At 45.8% G+C, this 25,269-nt stretch overlaps 1 protein-coding gene across 5 annotated transcripts in view; it reads left to right on the top strand.

Moving 5' to 3' along the window:
• Positions 1–25,269, top strand: part of LOC112216856 (dedicator of cytokinesis protein 4-like) — a 162,294-nt gene that overhangs the window by 64,148 nt on the left and 72,877 nt on the right. For all 5 annotated transcript variants that reach the window (XM_042300166.1, XM_042300163.1, XM_042300164.1 and 2 more), the window contains exons 9-15: positions 11,825–11,906; positions 12,060–12,120; positions 12,324–12,456; positions 12,919–13,007; positions 15,181–15,306; positions 20,752–20,876; positions 21,506–21,668. In XM_042300166.1, the coding sequence (XP_042156100.1) occupies positions 11,825–11,906; positions 12,060–12,120; positions 12,324–12,456; positions 12,919–13,007; positions 15,181–15,306; positions 20,752–20,876; positions 21,506–21,668 (779 nt within the window). The remainder of the gene's footprint in view (positions 1–11,824; positions 11,907–12,059; positions 12,121–12,323; positions 12,457–12,918; positions 13,008–15,180; positions 15,307–20,751; positions 20,877–21,505; positions 21,669–25,269) is intronic.

Here is a 25,269-nt window from a genome sequence, read left to right as displayed (position 1 = left end):
TAAATGAATGAGTTTCTCTTTGCAAGCAGCATTTTATCTTATCTCGTCTTAACTAATGACTTTCTCCCCCTCTCCCCCTCTCTCTCTTTCTCTGGCTGGGGAGGGCTGTTCAGCTGTCTGCCAAGTGTTCATCTGTTGTCTGGGACCTCTGAGTGTCCGCTGAGTTTATCTTCCTTACACTTATGTTGTCTTGAAGGGGAATCTGCCTGCATCCCAAATGGCACACGCTACTTTTGACGTAGGGCTCTGGTCAAAAGTAGTAGTGTGCCATTTGGGATGTGGACTTTTTGTCAGTTTTCCCAGGCTGTTTTCTCTACCTGGCTGACAGCCAGTTTAATTAGTCCTGATGGTGTTGTTGGTCCGGGGTTTGACTGGAGCCAGATGGGGGTCCGACCTGCTCTTTCTCAACCACAGTTAGAGGAAAGAGAAGCCATGCCAGTACCACCAGCTCAGCAGAAGCACTTATTCAGAGTCAGACATGGCATGTGTGTTATATCTAATGACTCTAGCATGGATACACACACACACACACACACACACACACACACACACACACACACACACACACACACACACACACACACACACACACACACACACACACACAACTACAACCCCTCTGAAGAGTGGATGACACTGACAAGCCATCCAGACACTGCACTCTCTTTCTCTACTTCGCAGGTCTACCAACATTCACTCAAGCCACTGTCTCTCTGCTGTCATAGAAACTAATGGGTACCATCTCCTCTTCCGCGCTCCGGTCAGATTTAACAAGACTAGGGATGGATGGATGAGTAGAGATGGGGCACTAGCTGCTGTCTACATGAACATCTATTGTTAGAGCAGGCAGTAGAACAACAGCAGTCTAATGAGAGCTGTCACAGATGGTGTAGTGGGGACACATTCACTGATGGCTTGGATGTTGATTGGTACGCTTGGAATTGGTGATACTTTTTTAATGTGTTTGGGTCTGTGACACACACTCCTCTATGAGACACACTCCTCTATGAGACACACTCCTCTATGTGACACACTCCTCTATGAGACACTCCCCTCTATGACACACTCCCCTCTGTGACACACTCCCCTATGAGACATACTCCTCTATGAGACACACTCCTCTGAGACACACTCCTCTATGAGACACACTCCTCTATGTGACACACCCCTCTATGTGACACCCCTCTATGTGACACACTCCTTTATGTGACACACTCCTCTATGAGACACACTCCTCTGTGAGACACACTCCTCTGTGAGACACTCCTCTGTGAGACACTCCTCTGAGACACACACTCCTCTGAGACACACACGCCTCTATGAGACACATTCCTCTATGACACACTCCCCTCTGTGACACACTCCTCTATGTGACACACTCCTCTATGTGACACACTCCTCTGTGACACACTCCTCTGTGACACACCTCCTCTATGTGACACACTCCTCTATGTGACACACTCCTCTGTGACACACTCCTCTGTGACACACTCCTCTGTGACACACTCCTCTATGAGACACACTCCTCTATGAGACACACTCCTCTCTGAGACACACGCCTCTGAGACACACTCCTCTATGTGACACACTCCTATGTGACACACTCCCCTCTATGTGACACACTCCCCTGAGAGACACACTCCTCTGAGACACACTCCTCTGTGAGACACACTCCTCTGTGAGACACACTCCTCTGTGAGACACACTCCTCTGTGAGACACACTCCTCTGTGACACACACTCCTCTGAGACACACACTCCTCTGAGACACACACTCCTCTGAGACACACACGCCTCTATGAGACACACTCCTCTATGACACACTCCTCTGTGACACACTCCTCTGAGACACACACTCCTCTGAGACACACACTCCTCTGAGACACACACGCCTCTATGAGATTCACTCCTCTATGAGACACACTCCTCTGTGACACACTCCTCTATGACACACTCCTCTGTGACACACTCCTCTGAGACACACTCCTCTATGTGACACACTCCTCTATGTGACACACTCCTCTATGTGACACACTCCTCTATGTGACACACTCCTCTATGTGACACACTCCTCTATGTGACACACTCCCCTCTATGTGACACACTCCCCTCTATGTGACACACTCCCCTCTATGTGACACACTCCTCTGACACACTCCTCTGTGAGACACACTCCTCTGTGAGACACACTCCTCCGAGACAGACTCTTCTGTGAGACAGACTCCTCTGTGAGACACACTCCTCTGTGAGACACACTCCTCTGTGAGACACACTCCTCTGTGAGACACACTCCTCAGTGTACTTCCGGCGCCGACAGAGATGGCCGCCTCGCCGCGTTCCTAGGAAACTATGCAGTTTTTTGTTTTTTTACGTGTTATTTCTTACACTAGTACCCCAAGTCATCTTAGGTTTCTTTACATACAGCCGAGAAGAACTACTGAATATAAGATCAGCATCAACTCACCATCAGTACGACCAAGAATATGTTTTTTCGCGATGCGGATCCTGTGTTCTGCCTTACAACCAGTGTAACCGAGTGGATCACATGCAGCGACCAAAAAAAAAAAAAACGACTCAGAAAAAGAGGGAAACGAAGCGGTCTTCTGGTCAGACTCCGGAGACGGGCACATCGTGCACCACTCCCTAGCATTCTTCTTGCCAATGTCCAGTCTCTTGACAACAAGGTTGATGAAATCCGAGCAAGGGTAGCATTCAGAGGGACATCAGAGACTGTAACGTTCTTTGCTTCACGGAAACATGGCTAACTGGAGAGACGCAATCCGAGCGGTGCAGCCAACGGGTTTCTCCACGCATCGCGCCGACAGAAACAAACATCTTTCTGGTAAGAAGAGGGGCGGGGGCGTATGCCTTATGACTAACGTGACATGGTGTGATGAAAGAAACATACAGGAACTCAAATCCTTCTGTTCACCTGATTTAGAATTCCTCACAATCAAATGTAGACCGCATTATCTACCAAGAGAATTCTCTTCGATTATAATCACAGCCGTATATATCCCCCAAGCAGACACATCGATGGCTCTGAACGAACTTTATTTAACTCTCTGCAAACTGGAAACGATTTATCCGGAGGCTGCATTCATTGTAGCTGGGGATTTTAACAAGGCTAATCTGAAAACAAGACTCCCTAAATTTTATCAGCATATCGATTGCGCAACCAGGGGTGGAAAGACCCTGGATCATTGTTACTCTAACTTCCGCGACGCATATAAGGCCCTGCCCCGCCCCCTTTCGGAAAAGCTGACCACGACTCCATTTTGTTGATCCCTGCCTACAGACAGAAACTAAAACAAGAAGCTCCCACGCTGAGGTCTGTCCAACGCTGGTCCGACCAAGCTGACTCCACACTCCAAGACTGCTTCCATCACGTGGACTGGGAGATGTTTCGTATTGCGTCAGACAACAACATTGACGAATATGCTGATACGGTGTGCGAGTTCATTAGAACGTGCGTTGAAGATGTCGTTCCCATAGCAACGATTAAAACATTCCCTAACCAGAAACCGTGGATTGATGGCAGCATTCGTGTGAAACTGAAGGCACGAACCACTGCTTTTAATCAGGGCAAGGTGTCTGGTAACATGACTGAATACAAACAGTGCAGCTATTCCTCCGCAAGGCTATCAAACAAGCTAAGCGCCAGTACAGAGACAAAGTAGAATCTCAATTCAACGGCTCAGACACAAGAGGTATGTGGCAGGGTCTACAGTCAATCACGGACTACAGGAAGAAACCCAGCCCAGTCACGGACCAGGATGTCTTGCTCCCTGGCAGACTAAATAACTTTTTGCCCGCTTTGAGGACAATACAGTGCCACTGACACGGCCTGCAACGGAAACATGCGGTCTCTCCTTCACTGCAGCCGAAGTGAGTAAGACATTTAAACGTGTTAACCCTCGCAAGGCTGCAGGCCCAGACGGCATCCCCAGCCGCGCCCTCAGAGCATGCGCAGACCAGCTGGCCGGTGTGTTTACGGACATATTCAATCAATCCCTATACCAGTCTGCTGTTCCCACATGCTTCAAGAGGGCCACCATTGTTCCTGTTCCCAAGAAAGCTAAGGTAACTGAGCTAAACGACTACCGCCCGTAGCACTCACATCCGTCATCATGAAGTGCTTTGAGAGACTAGTCAAGGACCATATCACCTCCACCCTACCTGACACCCTTGACCCACTCCAATTTGCTTACCGCCCAAATAGGTCCACAGACGATACAATCTCAACCACACTGCACACTGCCCTAACCCATCTGGACAAGAGGAATACCTATGTGAGAATGCTGTTCATCGACTACAGCTCGGCATTCAACACCATAGTACCCTCCAAGCTCGTCATCAAGCTCGAGACCCTGGGTCTCGACCCCGCCCTGTGCAACTGGGTACTGGACTTCCTGACGTGCCGCCCCCAGGTGGTGAGGGTAGGCAACAACATCTCCTCCCCGCTGATCCTCAACACTGGGGCCCCACAAGGGTGCGTTCTGAGCCCTCTCCTGTACTCCCTGTTCACCCACGTCTGCGTGGCCATGCACGCCTCCAACTCAATCATCAAGTTTGCGGACGACACAACAGTGGTAGGCTTGATTACCAACAACGACGAGACGGCCTACAGGGAGGAGGTGAGGGCCCTCGGAGTGTGGTGTCAGGAAAATAACCTCACACTCAACGTCAACAAAACTAAGGAGATGATTGTGGACTTCAGGAAACAGCAGAGGGAACACCCCCATCCACATCGATGGAACAGTAGTGGAGAGGGTAGCAAGTTTTAAGTTCCTCGGCATACACATCACAGACAAACTGAATTGGTCCACTCACACAGACAGCATCGTGAGGAAGGCGCAGCAGCGCCTCTTCAACCTCAGGAGGCTGAAGAAATTCAGCTTGTCACCAAAAGCACTCACAAACTTCTACAGATGCACAATCGAGAGCATCCTGGCGGGCTGTATCACCGCCTGGTATGGCAACTGCACCGCCCTCAACCGTAAGGCTCTCAGAGGGTAGTGAGGTCTGCACAACGCATCACCGGGGGCAAACTACCTGCCCTCCAGGACACCTACACCACCCGATGCTACAGGAAGGCCATAAAGATCATCAAGGACATCAACCACCCGAGCCACTGCCTGTTCACCCCGCTGCCATCCAGAAGGCGAGGTCAGTACAGGTGCATCAAAGCTGGGACCGAGAGACTGAAAAACAGCTTCTATCTCAAGGCCATCAGACTGTTAAACAGCCACCACTAACATTGAGTGGCTACTGCCAACACACTGTCAATGACACTGACTCTACTCCAGCCACTTTAATCATGGGAATTGATGGGAAATGTTGTAAATATATCACTAGCCACTTTAAACAATGCTACCTTATATAATGTTACTTACCCTACATTGTTCATCTCATGCATACGTTGATACTGTACTCTACATCATCGACTGCATCCTTATGTAATACATGTATCACTAGCCACTTTAACTATGCCACTTGGTTTACATACTTATCTCATATGTATATACTGTACTCGATATCATCTACTGTATCTTGCCTATGCTGCTCTGTACCATCACTCATTCATATATCCTTATGTACATATTCTTTATCCCCTTACACTGTGTATGACAGTAGTTTTTTTGGAATTGTTAGTTAGATTACTTGCTCGTTATTACTGCATTGTCGGAACTAGAAGCACAAGCATTTCACTACACTCGCATTAACATCTGCTAACCATGTGTATGTGACAAATAAAATTTGATTTGATTTGATTTGACACACTCCTCTGTGAGACACTCCTCTGTGAGACACTCCTCTGAGACACACACTCCTCTGAGACACACACTCCTCTGAGACACACACTCCTCTGAGACACACACTCCTCTGAGACACACACTCCTCTGAGACACACACTCCTCTGAGACACACACTCCTCTGAGACACACACCTCCTCTGAGACACACACTCCTCTGAGACACACACTCCTCTGAGACACACACTCCTCTGAGACACACGCCTCTATGAGACACACTCCTCTGAGACACACTCCTCTATATGACACACTCCCCTCTGTGACACACTCCTCTATGTGACACACTCCTCTGTGACACACTCCTCTATGAGACACACTCCTCTATGAGACACACTCCTCTATGAGACACACTCCTCTATGTGACACACCCCTCTATGTGACACACTCCTCTATGTGACACACTCCTCTATGTGACACACTCCCCTCTATGTGACACACTCCTCTGAGACACACTCCTCTGAGAGACACACTCCTCTGTGAGACACACTCCTCTGTGAGACACACTCCTCTCTGAGACACACTCCTCTCTGAGACACACTCCTCTCTGAGACACACACACACTCCTCTGTGATACACACTCCTCTGTGATACACACTCCTCTATGAGATACACTCTCTGTTTGTCTGTGAGTGTTTGTGTAGGCCATATTGTGTGGCTATACGATAGTCCCTCAGACTGATTCAGACAGTCCATTGTGGAGTGATATCCCGTCTCCTCTTCCCCTGGAGACTGCCTGTATACTATGGTTAACTTAGCCAGTCATCAACACTGCACCAGCCAGGTCATTCTGGCCCACGCTCATGTCTGAATCTCTTTTCTAACGCAATCATCGATACCAGGGGAGGAAATTACAAATGCCCTGAGCACCGCAGATGGACTATGTGATGAGAGGGAGAGGGATGGAGGGAGAGGGAAGCCATTCATGATATTTAAATGAACCTGCTGATAGGCAGTGATATGGTCCCACTAGGGGCCTGCTAGTGGTCTGAAGCAACCGGATCAGCAGCCTTGCAGCTGTGTGTGTGTGTCGGGGGGCTCAGGGACCTGTATGCACTGGGGTGGCTGGTAATTGGAGGATGAGGTTTCAAAAATGTAGTGTTAATTAGAGATTGGAGTGTGCGTGTGCGTGTGTGTGTGTGTGTGTGACTCCCATGCTTAATGCATAGGAATCTGTCCATCACCTTGTTGACTTTCTGAATTAACAGGCTAGCTAGCTAACGGTCCATGTAGTGCTATAGCTGTAGCAGCGAAGTTGGAGTTGGCTTGCTGTCCCAGCATTACAAGACTCTTTCTCTCTGCTTATCTGAGGGCTGTGAAAGTCACCTAACGGGATTAGCTGGCCGTTGGCAGCAGGATGGGACAAACACGGCAGGGATGGTGTGGTGTGTCCTCTGTCTGACAGTCACTCTCCTCCCTATCCTTTCAGCATGGGAGCATCTGAGTTTAGTTGTGTTATGCTGCAGTCGGTTAAATGCACATTCTGTAGATTTTTCTGAGTTTGTATATACTCAGTATTTATAATAAGCATGCTATTTACATATTCAAATAATGTGGCTTGTGGTCAACTGTTCTGCAGCCAGACAATGATGCATAGTCAAATACTAGCGGTTACTGGAAACAACAATTATTTCTAATATTTTTAACAGCATCTATAATTTATGTTTCTAGACAGCAACACAAGTCAGAAGTTTATTATGTACGGGATAAACGCTGACGTTCTGTACATTACCTTGGAAATACTGGACGACTCAGCGGGACAAGGCGGAGGGTAATGTACGAGACGGAGGGATTTATCCCGTTTATACCACAGTTACCAGAGAGAACTATATTAAAACAGACGTTTACTCCTCGAAAAAAAAGAGATGCAACCCAGTCACAAGTTCCATTAGTTCTATATTTAAGGACACGACCATTAGTTCTATATTTAAGGATGCGAGCCATGCTCGCTGACAACTTTCTTATTTAAAAAAAATATATATATATATATTTCACCTTTATTTAGCCAGGTAGGCTAGTTGAGAACCAGTTCTCATTTACAACTGCGACCTGGCCAAGATAAAGCAAAGCAGTTCAACACAAACAACACAGAGTTACACATGGAATAAACAAACATACATTCAATAATACAGTAGAAAAAAGTCTATATACTAGAGGTTCGACCGATTTGTGATTTTTCAATGCCGATACCAATTATTGGAGGACCAAAAAAAGCCGATGCCAATTAATCGGCCGTTTTCATTTTTTGATTTGTAATAATGACAATTACAACAATACTGAATGAACACTTATTTTAACTTAATATAATACATCACTGAAATTAATTTAGCCTCAAATATGTAATGAAACATGTTCAATCTGGTTTAAATAATGCAAAAACAAAGTGTTGGAGAAGAAAGTAAAAGTGTAATATGTGCCATGTAAGAAAGCTAAGGTTTAAGTTCCTTGCTCAGAACATGAGAACATATGAAAGCTGGTGGTTCCTTTTAACATGAGTCTTCAATATTCCCACTTAAGAAGTTTTAGGTTGTAGTTATTATAGGAATTATAGGACTATTCCTCTCTATACCATTTGTATTTTATTAACCTTTGACTATTGGATGTTCTTATAGGCACTTTAGTATTGCCAGTGTAACAGTATAGCTTCCGTCCCTCTCCTTGCCCCTACCTGGACTCGAACCAGGAACACAACGACAACAGCCACCCTCGAAGCAGCGTTACCCATCTCTCCACAAAAGCCGCGGGGAACAACCACTCCAAGTCTCAGAGTGAGTGACGTTTGAAATGCTATTAGTGCGCACCCCGCTAACTAGCCAGCCATTTCACATCGGTTACACCAGCCTAATCTCAGGAGTTGATAGGCTTGAAGTCATAAACATCTGCTGGCAAACGCACGAAAGTGATGTTTGAATGAATGCTTACGAGCTGCTGCCTACCATCGCTCAGTCAGACTCCTCTGTCAAATCATAGACTTAGTTATAACAACACACAGTCATTAATATGGCCGAATCTGGAAACTATCATCTTCGTAAACAAGACGTTTATTCTTTCAGTGAAATACGGAACAGGTCCGTATTTTATCTAACGGGTGGCATCCATAAGTCTAAATATTCCTGTTACGTTGCACAACCTTCAATGTTATGTCATAATTACGTAAAATTCTGGCAAATTAGGTGGCCCAAACTGTTGCATATACACTGACTCTGCGTGCAATGAACGCAAGAGAAGTGACACAATTTCACCTGGTTAATATTGCCTGCTAACCTGGATTTCTTTTAGCTAAATATGCAGGTTTTAAAAATATATACTTCTGTGTATTGATTTTAAGAAAGGCATTAATGTTTAGGTACACATTGGAGCAACGATACGCACCCCATCGATATGCAACGCCAGACACGCTAGTAATATCATCAACCATGTGTAGTTAACTAGTGATTATGATTGATTGTTTTTTATAATATAAGTTTATTGCTAGCTAGCAACTTACCTTGGCTTACTGCATTCGCGTAACAGGCAGGCTCCTCATGGAGTGCAATGTAATCAGGTGGTTAGAGCATTGGATTAGTTAACTGAAAGGTTGCAAGATTGAATCCCCCGAGCTGACAAGGTAAAAGTCTGTCATTCTGCCCCTGAACGAGGCAGTTAACCCACCGTTCCTAGGCAGTCATTGAAAATAAGAATGTGCTCTTAACTGGCTTGCCTAGTTAAATAAAGATTAAATAAAGGTGTACATTCTTTTTTAAATCGGCCAAATCGGTGTCAAAAAATACAGATTTCCGATTGTTATGAAAACTTGAAATCGGCCCTAATTAATCAGCCATTCCGATTAATCGGTTGATCTCTACTATATACAGTGTGTACAAATAAGGGAGGTAAGGCAATCAATAGGCCATGGTGGTGAGGTAATTACGATATAGCAATTAAACACTGGAGTGATAGGTGTGCAGAAGATGAATGTGCAAGTAGAGATACTGGAGTGCAAAGGAGCAAAAATAAATGGAGGATGCTTTGTTGTGAAATAGGAAGCCGATTCTAGATTTAATTTTGGATTGGAGATGTTTTATGTGAGTCTGGAAGGAGAGTTTATGGTCTAACCAGACACCTAGGTATTTGTTGTTGTCCACATATTCTAAGTCAGAACCGTCCAGAGTATTGACGCTGGACGGGCGGGCAGGTGCGGGCGGGCAGGTGCGGGCAGTGATCGGTTTGAGAGCATGCATTTACTTTTTCTTGCATTTAAGAGCAGTTGGAGGCCACGGAAGGAGAGTTGTATGGCATTGAAGCTCATCTGGATGTTAGTTAGCACAGTGTCCAAAGAAGGGCCAGAAGTATACAGAATGGTGTCGTCTGCGTAGAGGTGGATCAGAGAATCACCAGCAGCAAGAGCGACAATATTGATGTATACAGAGAAGAGAGTCTGCCCCAGAATTGAACCCCATAAAGACTGCTACAAGCAATCCCCTGCTTGCAAGCTAGGCAACTTGTTGCGGCTAACACAGTCACGACCTCTGCAGCCAGAATAACAGCAAATGTAGCTGCATTTGTGTTTGTTTAAGCTGTTTTCTATTGACATTCATTTGGTTACTTCCATAACAATGAGGTGATGATGCCCAATTTTGTCTGGCAAAGTGCCTTCTCGTCAGGACACCACATTGCACATCAAACACTAGGCTAGAAGCCAGCTAAATAGTTTGTTGCTAGCAAACCTGGCGATATGACAGCCAAATAAAAAACATATCGGTTGCTGAAAACAGCTGGCCAAACTAGATATTTCATGTGGGTGTATTTGACAGCATAGCGCCACTTGCGTCATGAGATTCATGTTCATCACTCACCACGTTAGGTTATTTCCCCCAAAAATATTGCTGCAAAAACAAGTTTTTCTATGTTGGACCTGCGTTTACAATGTATCCAGTTTCGGTTTGTGTGTGGTTTAGCTTTCTGTAACTTTGTAACCGGGGTGGTCTTCATATGTAGGTGCATATTGCGATGTTTGCCATTTCACTACTTTTCTTCCATGATCTATAAAGTTTTTATGAATTCCCCCTTCATCTCCTTGCCATACTACAAAATTACAATAACATCCAACATCGCAGTGTATCCCCAATGTTATTGCCAGACACTTTTCTTTGTTCATTCTAATCTACACTTACTCACTTTCCTTTCCGTTGGTTGACAGTCCAAGAACTGGGTTAGTATCTCTCCTGAAGAATTTGCAAAATTCTATGAATATTTAATCTAGTTTCATAGAAAGGAAGCATAATTGTCTTGCGTTGTCCGATATAGAATTGAAGCATATTTTGTCTGTGTTGCCAGATATGTTGGGTACAATCTCGTCATGGCGCTATGGCATTAATTCTACATCTTTTTTCCCTTCTTCTCCTTCTTCCTCTCCTCCTCTTATTTTGCCCAAGGGCTCGCACTCTGTGAATATGGAGGAGCTTACCTCTGGGTTACCTCTTGTTGTACTCTTGTAGACTAGTACTCTACATCTGCTTGTACTGTGGTACACTACTAGTACTCTACATCTGCTTGTACTCTAGTACACTACTAGTGCACTACATCTGCGTGTACTCTAGTACACTACTAGTACTCTACATCTGCTTGTACTCTAGTACACTACTAGTGTACTACATCTGCTTGTACTCTAGTACACTACTAGTACTCTACATCTGCTTGTACTCTAGTACACTACTAGTACACTACTAGTACTCTACATCTGCTTGTACTCTAGTACACTACTAGTGCACTACATCTGCTTGTACTGTGGTACACTACTAGTGCACTACATCTGCTTGTACTCTAGTACACTACTCTCGTGTGGGAGACCAGATCTAGTAGCTAGCTTGTTGTTTTAGCCATCTTCCCTCCTCTGTCATGTTTACTGTCATCCCCAACATGTATTTTACTCATGGCGTGATAGTGAATAACCTCTCTTCCCCTCCTCTTTTCTCCTCTTTTCTCCTCTTTTCTCCTCTTTTCTCCTCTTTTCTCCTCTTTTCTCCTCCTCCAGTGAACGGTTCTTTGTCAGACTGAATAAGAACGGAGTGCCCAAGTCGCCGGAGAAGACCGAGAGACAATGCACCCTCTTTGTGGTGAGCACTGAACTTCACTGTGTCTTCTATGCACTCTAGAAGGTTCTAGAAGTAGTAGAAGTATGGCACATGCCGCTTTGTCTGTTATTGTGTTGAGGATTCTACCATGACCCTTTGATTAAAAATTTATGTTTTTTTTCCCTCTCTCTTCAGGATTTGGGGAGCAGTGATCTCAGAAAAGACGTCTACATTGTTGTTCACATAATGAGAATTGGTAAGTTCCCAGTGCCCTTAATTAGTCAAACACTACATTTATATTGCATACATTTAAATAAAAATGAACACAGCTCTAACACAGTAATAACATAGTATTATAGTATCGCAGTAATTATAGTTAAGTGGTAACACTCTCTAATATAGTAACTACAGGGCACTGATGTACAGACATTGACTGTGTTGTCGTTGTGTTGGTTGCAGGGCGGATGGGCGCTGGGGAGAAGAAGAACCTGTGTAGTATCCAGTACAGACGGCCCTTCGGCTGTGCTGTGATCAGTATCGCAGACCTCCTCACGGCAGACTCTAAAGACGACCACCTGCTGAAGGTTTACGCGTGAGTCACCTTCCATCAAATCGAAAGTGCATTTTACACAGACGCCGTTATTCACAATGAACTTCTGTACCCTCTCACAGACAATGAAATAATGATGGAGGCAATACTGGCTGAGCTAGTGCAAAATGCACAGAGTATGCAGATACCGTTGACCAGTTCACACACACACACACACACACACACATACACACACACACACACCCACACACACACACACACATACTATTAAAGCACTCTAGATGCATGCCGAGGGGATTGAAATAGCCATTATGGACACAGTAACGGTTTGACCTACATACAGTATTGGCTGAAATGGGTGGACAATATGCCGATACTATTTAGCCCAGAGAAGTGACCCTTCTCTACCCTTGTGTGTCATTGGATTTATATTAGAAAGTTCAAGAATGTTATTGGGCTAATCTTGTTGACCCAAATCATGCATGCTTGGCCTTTGTGTTCCAGATGTACCACGGAAAGCGAGTGGTATCAAATCCACGAGAACATCATCAGGAAGGTCAACTCCAGATACAACCTATCAGGTTCCAACACAGGTAAGGAACAACCTCCCTTTGTATTTCTCACCTCTAGCGAAAACATTATACTTCTACATTTCTGCAAACTGAAAATGCATGAGATGCAATGGATGGGAGTTTAATGGCAAGCCGATTAGCTCTCTGCTGTAGAGTTCCCCTGTAGCCGGGCTTGTACCTCGCTGCTCCGCGGGAAGCCCGCACATTCCCTTTTCCCTCAACTCTTGCATAATTGGCATCGGATACCTTCCAGATTGTATCATCGATCACACGGAGTGGTGGATCAGGCTTCCCGTTTCTGTTTCACAGCCGCTGAAAAATGAATCTGAATGATGAATGCAATATGGATTGATACAGTAGTTGATGATGAATAATGTCAAACCAGTTCGCTTCATTGGGGAGAGCGGGCACATTCATTAATTATGACTCTGCATAAGACTTTGACATAATTACAGTGCATATGAAGTAGTTCCATGGAAATCCGGCATCTGAAAATATTTTCTAGTAACAGCATGCTGTGCATAAAAGCAGATTAGGCATTCCGAAGAGATAGAAATGTTGACTTCTACAGAACAAACCCCATTTACATTTCACTTGTATTTTTTTCCCCACTCTAATTCTGTGTAGTTAAAGCCATCCACCATTCCTACTGTACAGTGTGTATCCGCTTCATTTCAATATCACCTCCAGCCCCTTACGCGTCCTGCTGTGCTGCAGCAGGCTACTATACCACCGCACTATAAGACAATCAGTTGAGCCACTTCGGCCTTGCAGCCAGGTGACGCCGCTCATCTTCTCTCTCTCGCTGCGCTTATAGATCATTGATGCAGGAGACAGTGGAATACCTTGCATAATTAAAGGCCTTAAATTCATTAGTCTGGTTGTCAGGGGAACAATTAAAATGGAGTGGTGGTGTGCAGTGCAGTGCAGTGCTGTGCTGCGCAGCGGGGCTTGCTGTGTAAAAGCGTCCAACTACTAACCAAAACCAGCCATGGACCTGACTCTCAGCCAGAGAGATTTTCGCTAGCTGCTTGGCAATTAACAAGGGAGAGACGAATTAAAAAAATATGATAAAATCTGGAGCAGAGGAATGTGGGAAATTATATTGGTTTGAATAATCATGGAGTGTGAGGGAGAGAGAATATGGAGAGAGAGAATAAGCAGGAATAGCGAGAGGGAGAGAGAGAGGGTACGGAGTCAGCAAAAGTGACAGAACAATGCTCCACCAAGGACAGGAACAACACAAGGTTGTGTGTTGTTGCTGAACAGGAGAAATGTTCCATCCTGTTGCTCCCTGTGCTCCTTCTGTTAAGTTGATGAAAAGCAAGTGAGGAGGACAGAGGGGAGAGTTTGTCAAAGCGATGACAGGCAGGCTGGCAGCACTGAGTACTCTGTGGGTTACTGTATAGAATGGTAATGAAGCAGGGGTTGCCTAATTGTGGCCCTGGAGTGGCTGTGAGGATGTGCTGTGCCATTAGGCTTCATCCACATGAAAGGGAGGGCAAGGCGGACATGCCCCAAGCACTGTGGAATCCCCCCCCCCCAAACCTAATGGGTGTCTCTCTTGTTATTGATCAAGCCTGGACTGTGCCATGTAAAACCATAACGTTACTGTGGAAGGATTTCAGTGTTGTTACAAGACCGCTGTCTCTGTTTTCCTGTGGTTTGAGCTGTGACAGATGAGTCTGTTTGAGGAGTGTGTGTGCGTGCGTCTGTGTGTGTGGATGTTCTAGTTTGGGGGAATGAAACCCTTGCCATCTTGGGCCACAGAGTACTGTAGATTCTCATTTTAGCAGTCCGGACAAATATGTCACAGTTTCTAAATTCGAGAACATAGTGACCTGAAACCCAGAATGACAGGATCAATGGCCTGGTTGACCAAAAGCCTCTTTCACTTCCCTGAAAACCGGAGCAATATCTAGCATGGCATCAAGGAGATATGAAACGTTATGAACATGAAAATCCAAGCAAGGCCACAGTCTGACATTTTCAATTATTTACATGCTATCCAATATATTAGATGCAGACGACGGCAATGCTTTCTCTTATTATTTCTTCTTAAAGCATACCGTAGTCTGACTCACGGTGTGTGTGCGTGTGCGTGTGCATGTGAGTCATATCTTACTACATGTCAAGTTTTCAAGACTCATAAATGTAATTCTTAACATTTTGCATGGGCTTCTTCTGTTCCCAGGCCTGGCTGTATCTCTCCAGTTGCTGCACGGGGACATTGAACAGCTGAGGAGAGAGTACATGGTGTTGTTCACCAGAGGAGTGTCCATCACCAAGAAACTGGGCTTCTCTGACATCATCATGCCAGGTATGAAACCGCCCACGTAGCCAGCCTCTTCTTTGCTCAAAACAGAACCACGTCTGTACAGCACTGGTTTTGCAGGTAAATCTACACTCGTGGCCAGGTAAACCACCGCGTTCACGAAAATGGAGTCACGTGGCCTGCTATATTAAGAAGACCTGCTCTATTGATGTTAGAATGGGCAAAACAAGTGACCTGCGCTACTTTGAGCGAGGTATGATCGTCGGTAGCAGGCACGCCGGTTCCAGTATCTCAGAAACCGCCGCCCTCCTGGGTTTTTCACACACATGACAGTGTCTAGGGTTTACCGAGAATGGTGCGACAAACACAACCATCCAGTCAGCAGCAGTCCTGATGGCCAAAACAGCGCGTTGATGAGAGAGGTCGAAGGAGAATGGTAAGTATCGTGCAAGCTAACAGGTAGCCGCAAATAGACAAATAACAGCGCAGTACAACAGTGGTGTGCAGAACGGCATCTCGGACAACTTTTCCTGGCACACGTTAGGTCCCTTGGTAACAATTGAGCAACAATTGAACGCCAGGCAAAGTGTGGTTTGTTCTGGAGGAAAAAGGGGGGTTCAACCTGTATATTGGCATGAATGACTGTACATAGTAAAGTGTACAGTAAAATGCACTTGCGAAATAAACACAAAGCCATTGTTTGAATTAAGACAAAAATCGATGTGTACATTCATTCATAGAAGGAGAAACACAAAAAGAGGAACCGTTCGCTGTGTTTTGCCTTCTACAGTAACTTAACATTTATATATCGCTTTGTCAGAGAGTCTTCTCCCACTTTCAGTGTGCCCCTGGGCTAATGATTTTAGTCTGTGTATGCTCCTGTAGGCAGAGGATTATAGTCAGGCTGCACTGCTCTCTCTGTCAGCCTCCTGGCTGTGTGTGTGTGTGTGTGTGAGTCAATCTCTCTGGGTTACCATGGTGATGCCTATTAGCCAGTTGAGTTGGACCCTGAACACCATTAGATAGAGATGGGGAGAGCTATTTACACACACACACACACACACACACACACACACACACACACACACACACAGGCTAAAAGAAGATGACTTCCTCTCGTTTCTATTCTGTGGCTAACCATCCTCTGAAGCGGATACGGACCCGTGTTCTCTCGTGCAGGTGTTGCCTTGCTACGTTGTGCTACTTCTCAAAAAAAAACTATTTTTAAAACATGTACCGCCACCACTCGACTATTTCCTGCCCAAGACTGCCCTTCTAATTTCTGCTCCAGTCCAAAGGCTGCCTTGAGTGTATACATGTGTCCTTTCCTGTAATTATTCTCTAGGCGGTGAAGTTACAGACAGACCTCCTCAGGAGACATATGTTTTCATATGAGGCAGCTACTCGTGTGTGTGTGTGTGTGTGTGTGTGTACACCTATCTCAGTACAGCTCTAACACTTCTCACTGGCTCGGATACTTCGGTTATCGATGTACAGCAACAAAATACAAACACTTCCCAGCAGATCAGAATGTAAGTGAGGATGGAATTAAGAGAGTCTGGTGAGGTGATGGAATAGCACATGAATGTGTTATCACTAGACAGCTCTGTGTGTGTGTCTAGCCACATGGCATCGATGTCACCCGTCTGGAGCCATACTGCAGGAAGCACCTGCCATCTTTAATGGTCAGTTGCTTAGCCGTAATGTCTTACTGTGACTATACGTCCACTCTACTTCCTAAGCCCCACACACACCTATAAGTGCAACAGAAATGTCTGAAAGTGCTGGCGCAAGTGAAAACCAAGCCTTTGGAAAAACACAGATTTATTTTTCATATTTTACATGTTATTGTAAGCTTATGAGGTATGCAGGGAGGGTGCCACTGTACAGTCCAGTGTGACTCAGCTGCAGCGCCTGCTGACTGACTTTGGGAAGTTGTTTTTGTGGAATGTTCAGATTCCCGAGCCCTCAGACCCGTCTGCCCTGAAAACAGATCTGTGCCCTGTGCCAACCCTGTGTCAGTCCCTGTCACTTCCATGTCTGTCAATGGGGTGAGGAGGTCACCCTATCCTTGCTGACACTGTGATGTGTCAATGCATTGTTCTCCTCTTTGCTGATAGATATGAACAGTCTTTTCTCCTTAACTTATTTAACTCTGTACTGACATTTAACTCGAACATGTCTGTGTATTACGTCAAATGTAAAGGACCACTGAACAGCAAGAAAAATTGCCGGTTGGCTTTACATGTATTTATACTAACACACATGACAGGGAACTTCTTTCACATTTGATATTTTTACATTTGTCATTTAGCAGACGCTCTTATCCAGAGCGACTTAAAGTTAGTGCATTAATCTTAAGATAGCTAGGTGGGACAGGCACAGGAAGTACATTTTTCCTCAATAAGTGCAAGTGCTGATTAAGGTTATGTTTTGGGGGGTCGCGGTGACGAGGAGGATTATTTGAGATACTGTTTGAAGAGGTATGATTTCAGATGTTTTCTGGAAGATGGACAGGGACCCTGCTGTCCTAGCTTCAGGGGGAAGCTGGTTCCACCATTGGGCTGGACTGAGAGGGAGCTGCCCTCCCGTAGGGGTGGGAGGTCCAAGAGACCTGAGGTGGCAGAACGGAGTGCTCGGGTTGGGATGTAGGGTTACAGCATAGCATGAAGGTAGGGAGAGGCAGTTTCTCTTGCTGTTCCGTAGGTAAGGCCCATGGTCTTGTAGTGGACGCAAGCTTCAACTGAGGAGGAGTGGGGTGACATGAGAGAACTTGGGAAGGTTGGACACCAGGTGGGCTGCAGCGTTCTGGATAAGTTGTAGGGGTTTGATGGCACAAGCGGGGAGCCAAGCCAACAATGAGTTGCAGTAGTCCAGACGGGTGCCTGGATTAGGACCTGCACCGCTTCCTGTGTGAGGTAGGGTCGTACTCTACAGATGTTACAGAGCATGAACCTGCAGGGGCAAGTCACTGCTTTGATGTTTGCAGAGAATGACAGGGTGTTGTCCAGTTTCACACAAAGGTTCTTTGCACTATGGAAGGGCAACACTGTCAACTGGGATGGCGAGGTCTTTGAGTGGGCAGGCCTTCCCTTCTTGCGGAGCCAAGTGTCTTGGTGTATAGAGAGAAGAGGAGAGGGCTTAGAAACGAACATTGGGGGACACCAGTAGTGAGAGTATGGAATGCAGACACACATCCTCTCCACGTTGCAGGGTAGGATGCAATCCAAGAGTGTGTATAGTCTGAGACGCCCCGCCCTGAGAGGGTGGAGAGGAGGATCTGATGGTTTCAGTGTCAAAGGCAGCGGATAGATTTAGGAGAATGAGAACAGAGGAGAGAGAGTCAGCTTTGGCAGTGAGGAGAGCCTCTGTGACACAGAGAAGAGCAGTCTCAGTTGAGTGACCCGGTTGGGATCAAGAATATCGTTTTGAGAGAAATAACAAGGAAGTTGATCAGACTTGCTCAAGTGTTTTGGAAATCAAATAAAAAAGGGATACAGGTCTATAGTTTTCGACGTCAGATGAGGGGAGCAACTCGGGCCATTTTGAAATCAGAGGGGACACAGCCAGTGGTCAGGGATGAGTTGATGAGGGAAGTGAGGAATGGGAGAAGGTCTCCAGAGATGGTCTGGAGGAGGGGATGGGGTCGAGCGGGCTGGTTGTCAGGTGGACAGACCTTACTAGTCACATGATATCATCTGGAGAGAGAGGGGAGAAAGAGTTCAAGGCATAGGGGTAGTTCTATGTGATTGAGACCAGTAGACTCAATAGGCTGAGTGAATGAGTAGTGGATGTAGTCAACCTTTTTTTCCAAAGTGGTTGACAAAGTACTCTGCAGAGAGGGAGGGGATGGAGGGTTAAGGAGGGAGGAGAAGGTAGAAAAGAGTTTCCTAGGGTTAGAGGCAGTCGCTTGAAATTGAATGTGGCTTCAGCCACTTACAGAGGAATACATAGGAAGAGAAGGTAGAGATGAGGGAATGAAAGGATGATAGGTCCTCTGGAAGTTTAGTTTTGCGCTATTTTTGCTCAGCTGCCCTCATCCCTGTTCTGTACACTCGCAATGAGTCACTCAGCCAAGGAGAGAGAGGGGAGGGCCGACCTGGCCGGGAGGAGGAGGGACAGTGCGAGTCATAGGATGTGGAAAGGGAGGAGAGTAGGGTTGAAGATGCAGAATCAGGAGACAGGAGGGAAAAGGATGATAGGATAGAAGAGGTGAGAGAGTGAATATTGTGACATTGCATGAGCATCTGGGTAGGGGCTGAGCGGTTAGGGTTGGAGGAAAAGAGACAGAATTGAAGCAAAGTAGTGATCAGAGACCTGGATAGGGATTGCAGTGAGATTAGTAGGCGAACAGCCTCTAGTAAAGATGAGGTCAAGCGTATTGCCTGCCTGGTGAGTTGGAGGGGACTGGGAAAGGGTGAGGTGAAAAGAGGCGAGGAGGGAAAGCGAGAGTTGGAAAGTAATTAATCGAAAGAAGACGTTGGGAGGTTGAAGTTGCCAAGTACGAAGAGCCGGTGAGCCATTGTCAGGAAAGGAGCTTATCAAGATGTGAAGCTCATTGAGCAATTCTCCAAGGGCACCTGGTGGGCGATGGAGGACAATCATGTTAAGCTTGAGTGGACAAGTGACAATGACAGCATGGAATTCAAATCAGGAGATGGACACGTGAGAGAGGGAGAAAAGAGAATCTCTGCTTAGGAGAAATGAGTAGCCCTGTTCCACCACCGCAATGACCAGATGCTCTCGGACTATGAGAGAAAACATAGTCCGATGAAGGAAGAGCATCGGGATTAGCAGTGTTCTCTGGGGTGATCCATGGGATGTTTGCGCAGTATACACTACATTAGAACGGTTGCAGCCAAGGGGTGGGAGGCTTTACAGATGCTTATCGGGAGAGGTGAGAGAGTGGTGTGGAGCCTTCCTCGAACAACTTTGTTTCGGCGACGGTCTTAGTTTTTGTGACATAACCGCCAATGACACGACCGCCTCTTACACCTCCCTGTACTAATTGCTGATTGTCTAGGAGAGATGAAACCATTCCCCCTTCAATACTGTCACTGGTTACAAAAACAAGTCACAAATTGATCTACCCCTCGATCCTGGTTGATGTGTCAACAATCACCTGAGATTTAATAGCAGTCAGCAGTTCGCACACCAAGTAGGCCACTGGGTAGACAGGCAGCACTTAAAGTCGATGGCCCTCGCTAGCAAAAAGGCCGTACTAGAACACAACAGACAGACCAAAAATATATACTTCTCACTCTTGGAAATATCAGGAGTCCTCTAGCTGTAGAACGAAGCAAATGACGAAAATTGTTCTACATTGAAAATAGAATCAATCAAACACTAGATGAGGGCGTCTGTTACTTCGACCACTAAAAAGAACACGGCACCGCAAGCCGAAACGTGGCTTAGGTTTATACCCACACACAGAGTGTGTGGCGGGTTTTCTTTCTTGTTATTTGGACCACTCTGTTCACTCTCCTGCAGGAGAGATGAGGAATGACCTGTACATGACGCTGGAGAAAGGAGAGTTTGAGAAAGGAGGGAAGAGCGTTGCCAGGAACGTGGAGATCACGGTCTACGTGTTGGACATCGAAGGCCAGGTCATGAAGGTAAGATGACACATTCCTTAATTACTCCATTCATTACTTTGAGCAAATTTAGTTTTTCATATGACAGCCATGATTGGGCTTTCAATTCTCATAGCTGTACTGTATCAGTCAGGCTGAACGAGGCTATGGTTGTCTAATGTCGAAGGCCTATATGGGTACGTCTGGTTGAGTGTTGATGAGGATGAGTGTTGGTCCATTGGTAGGTTACTCGTTTTCTCTGTAAAAACACTGTGGTTTCCTGATCAGACAGGATGCTGATGCCATACACAGAAAAGAGATTTGATTCTGCTACCAGTAGAGCTCTCCTCTGCATGCAACCCTGTCACTCACTCCGTACAGAGCGAGAGACAGAGAGTGCTGTGCGTCACAGGTCCAGTAAACAGTGTGTGTGTCCTGCAATCTCCCTCCTCTCGCCATTTCTTTCATCTCCACCTACCTATTATTAACACCCCTCTCTCCCCACTCTCTCCTCTCCCCTCTCTTATCTACCCCTCCTCTCTTTCCTCTCCCCTCTCTCCCCGTCTATCCTCTCTCTCCTCCCTCCCTCCTTTTCTCCCCTTTCTTTATCCTCCCCCTCTTTCTCTACCGCCTTACCTCTCTACCACTCTCCTGTTCTCTCTCTCCTCCAGAGTTATGTAGCGGCTGGTTCAGGGGAGCCTGGTGGGGATGTGTACCACTCCTTTGTGCTCTACCACAACAACAGTCCCCGCTGGGCTGAGCAGATCAAACTACCCATCCCTGTCGACATGTTCAGGGGCTCTCATGTCCGCTTTGAGTTCAGACACTGCTCCAGTAAGACACTACTCCACCACTACTCTGGGATAGTGTATTGTTTGTGTGGGGGAAGAAGGATGCTTGTGTGTGTGTACGTTTTTCTGGTTGTTTGTGTGTGTGTGTGTGTGTGTGTACTCCAATATTACTATATACACTACCGTTCAAAAGTTTGGGGTCACTTAGAAATGTCCTTGTTTCCCATGAAAACATAGATGAAATGAGTTAAAAATGAATAGGAAATATAGTCAAGACATTGAGAAGGTTATAAATAATGATTTTTAATTGAAATAATAATTGTGTCCTTCAAACTTTGCTTTCGTCAAAGAATCCTCCATTTGCAGCCATTACAGCCTTGCAGCCTTTGGCATTCTAGTTGTCAATTTGTTGAGGTGATCTGAAGAGATTTCACCCCATGCTTCCTGAAGCACCTCCCACAAGTTGGATTGGCTTGATGGGCACTTCTTACGTACCATACGGTCAAGCTGCTCCCACAACAGCTCAATAGGGTTGAGATCCTGTGACTGTGCTGGCCAGTCCATCATAGACAGAATACCAGCTGACTGCTTCATCCCTAAATAGTTATTGCATCGTTTGGAGTTCTGCTTTGGGTCATTGTCCTGTTGTAGGAGGAAATTGGCTCCAATTAAGTGCCGTCCACAGGGTATGGCATGGCGTTGCAAAATGGAGTGATAGCCTTCCTTCTTCAAGATCCCTTTTACCCTGTGCAAATCTCCCACTTTACCACCACCAAAGCACCCCCAGACCATCGCATTCCCTCCACCATGCTTGACAGATGGCGTCAAACATTCCTCCAGCATCTTTTCATTTTTTCTGCGTCTCATAAATGTTTTTCTTTGTGATCCGAACACCTCAAACTTAGATTCATCTGTCCAGAGTCTGTGTTATTTTGGCCATCTTAGTCTTTTCTTATTATTAGCCAGTCTGAGATATGGCTTTTTCTTTGCATCTCTGCCTAGAAGGCCAGCATCCCGGAGTCGTCTCTTCACTGTTGACGATGAGACTGGCGTTTTGTTGACTTGTGAGGCGTCTGTTTCTCAAACTAGACACTCTTGCTCAGTTGTGCACCGGGGCCTCCCACTCCTCTTTCTATTCTGGTTAGAACCAGTTTGTGCTGTTCAGTGAAGGGAATAGTACACCGCGTTGTACACGATCTTCAGTTTCTTGGAAATTTCTCGCATGGAATAGTCTTCATTTTTCAGAACAAGAATAGACTGGCGATTTTCAGAAGAAAGTCTTTGTTTCTGGCCATTTTGAGCCTGTAATCGAACCCACAAATGTTTTTGCTCCAGATACTCAACTAGTCTAAAGAAGGCCAGATTTATTGCTTCTTTAATCAGAACAACAGTTTTCAGCTGTGCTAACATAATTACAAAAGGGTTTTCTAATGATCAATTAGCCTTTTAAAATGCTAAACTTGGATTAGCTAACACAACGTGCCATTGGAACACAGGACTGATAGTTGCTGATAATGGGCCTCTGTATGCCTATGTAGATATTCCATACAGAATCTGCTGTTTCCAGCTACAATAGTCATTTACAATATTAACAAGGACATTTTCTAAGTGACCCCACACTTTTCAACGGTAGTGTACATGTTTTGTATTATGAGACTAATATCAAGTCAGTCATGACTCCTCTTATGTTTGATTTGGGGATAACAGACTCTCTCACACTAAATGTTGATGTGCTCTGTGGCCCTGTAGAATTTGGAGGCCGGTTCAGTTGACATTGGGTTATTAAATGCCGACTCTATCTCTCTAAAGGAACTTTAGCTTGCGATGATCCTGAAGCACAGCCAGTGATATTATGGGTGTGGAGTGTTTACTGTTTGTCAGGTGCTATTTTAGCCCACTCTCGAGGCTAACCTGCCCAGAGAACAGATGACATACACAACTGAAGCACAAGTCAAGAACATTACAACACACAACAACTTTACCCACACCACCACCACCACCTACCGTGTCTCACACACATCTAACACCAATATCTTACATTTGGTGGTGGCTCCAGTGATTGCAGTTTGAGCTTCTACTTTGTTTCTATGGTAACAGCTATCTGTTGAGACTCTGGGGCCATGTTGACAACTATTTTTCAGTGCGAGCCGCTATTTGGTAGATGACGTTTTGCCGTTGCCACGATGATGTCACAGCACCAATTTCTTACCGCGGTATCTGATGTAGTGTTTTCACCCCCACTCCCACCGCACCCCCCCCTTATGCTTCTCTGCCTGTCTGAAAACCCGCAAAAATATAGTGACCAAGTCGCTAAATTGGCGACAATGTGTGGGGCAGAAGCCGCAAGGTCAGAGGTCACAGTTGGGTCAGAGGTCAGGGGAGACATTTACAGAGATCTGTGGGCTTATTTAGATTCAAGAGTTGCAGCGGAGGCACCACGATGTGATTTCAATTGACATAATATGTACGTTAACTTTTCAATTGACATTAGCAACGGACGGTCATGTTATCGTAAGCTTATGAGGTATGCAGGGAGGGTGCAACGGTACAGTACGGTGTGACTCAGCTATACGCCTTTTGCCAGCCTTTTGGGCGTTGTTGTTGCAGAGAGAGAGTTTGGGGGCTTGGCAACAGACATTCTTGCACTGCAGCTTAAAATTGACCGTAAATCTCCCAGTCACGTTAGCCTATAGTGTAGCCGCTAGCCAGTAAGCATGTTAACTACAAACTATTAAACTACCCTTACAAAGCAACGTTGCAGTTTTGAAACCGCAGTAAAGGTGCAGTACCTTCAGCCGACTGTGGTATTTTGGACACAGTAATTGCAGAAGGACAGCAGTTATACTGCACTCTGACTGCAATCTTTTTTTGTAAGGGTATGCAAGAAATATGTCTTCATCTTAACAATATTACACACTTAATGCAACAATACACAAGCATGTGTAGACAACAATAAATGAAATGATTGTCCGTACACTCATTACATTGTAGCTTCAACACAAAAGCAGTTATTGCTACCTAGCTAGACGTGAGCATTTCACAGCTTTACATGACAGTAATTAGTCTATTCTGGATTCCCCCCCCGATACGTCTCAAGAATCTCCTTCAACATTCGTCAGTGTAAAAAGGGCCTGTGTCTCAGAATCTCCTCATATTCCTCTTCCAGGCCTGTAGTTGAGCGAGTCTCGGTATGTCTCCCTCTCCCACGACACTGAGGAACAACTCTCATGTGATGTCCACCTCCTGCTCTGACACAAGGCTGCCCTTATGGGCATACTGCAGCCTCTACACAACTATGACTCATAGGTGTTGTTTTTCAACCTGCTACCTTAAAGGTGCCATTTTCCCTCACTTCCCCCAAGGCTCTTAAAATAGAGATTAGAGCTTTCTGGTTGAACGGATGCATAACACGGGAGTCTGGTGAGGGGAGGAGGGCTCATAATAATGGCTGGAGTGGAGTAAATGGAATGAACTCCATTCCAGCCATTGCTGTAGCGCCGTCTTCCCCAATTAAGGTGCCACCAGCCACCTGTGATGCGTAAAGGCGCCGCCTAGTGCTCTATAGTATAGCTGTCTGATCGTAGGGTAGCCGAGAGTAGCGGCGACCTGTGTGTTTTCCCGGGATAGTGACGTTGGAATGTGTG

This window comes from Oncorhynchus tshawytscha, linkage group LG17 (assembly GCF_018296145.1).
Source record: "Oncorhynchus tshawytscha isolate Ot180627B linkage group LG17, Otsh_v2.0, whole genome shotgun sequence".
NCBI lineage: Eukaryota > Metazoa > Chordata > Actinopteri > Salmoniformes > Salmonidae > Oncorhynchus > Oncorhynchus tshawytscha.
Note: the sequence above shows the minus strand (reverse complement) of the source record. Positions and strands in the feature narration are given on the sequence as shown.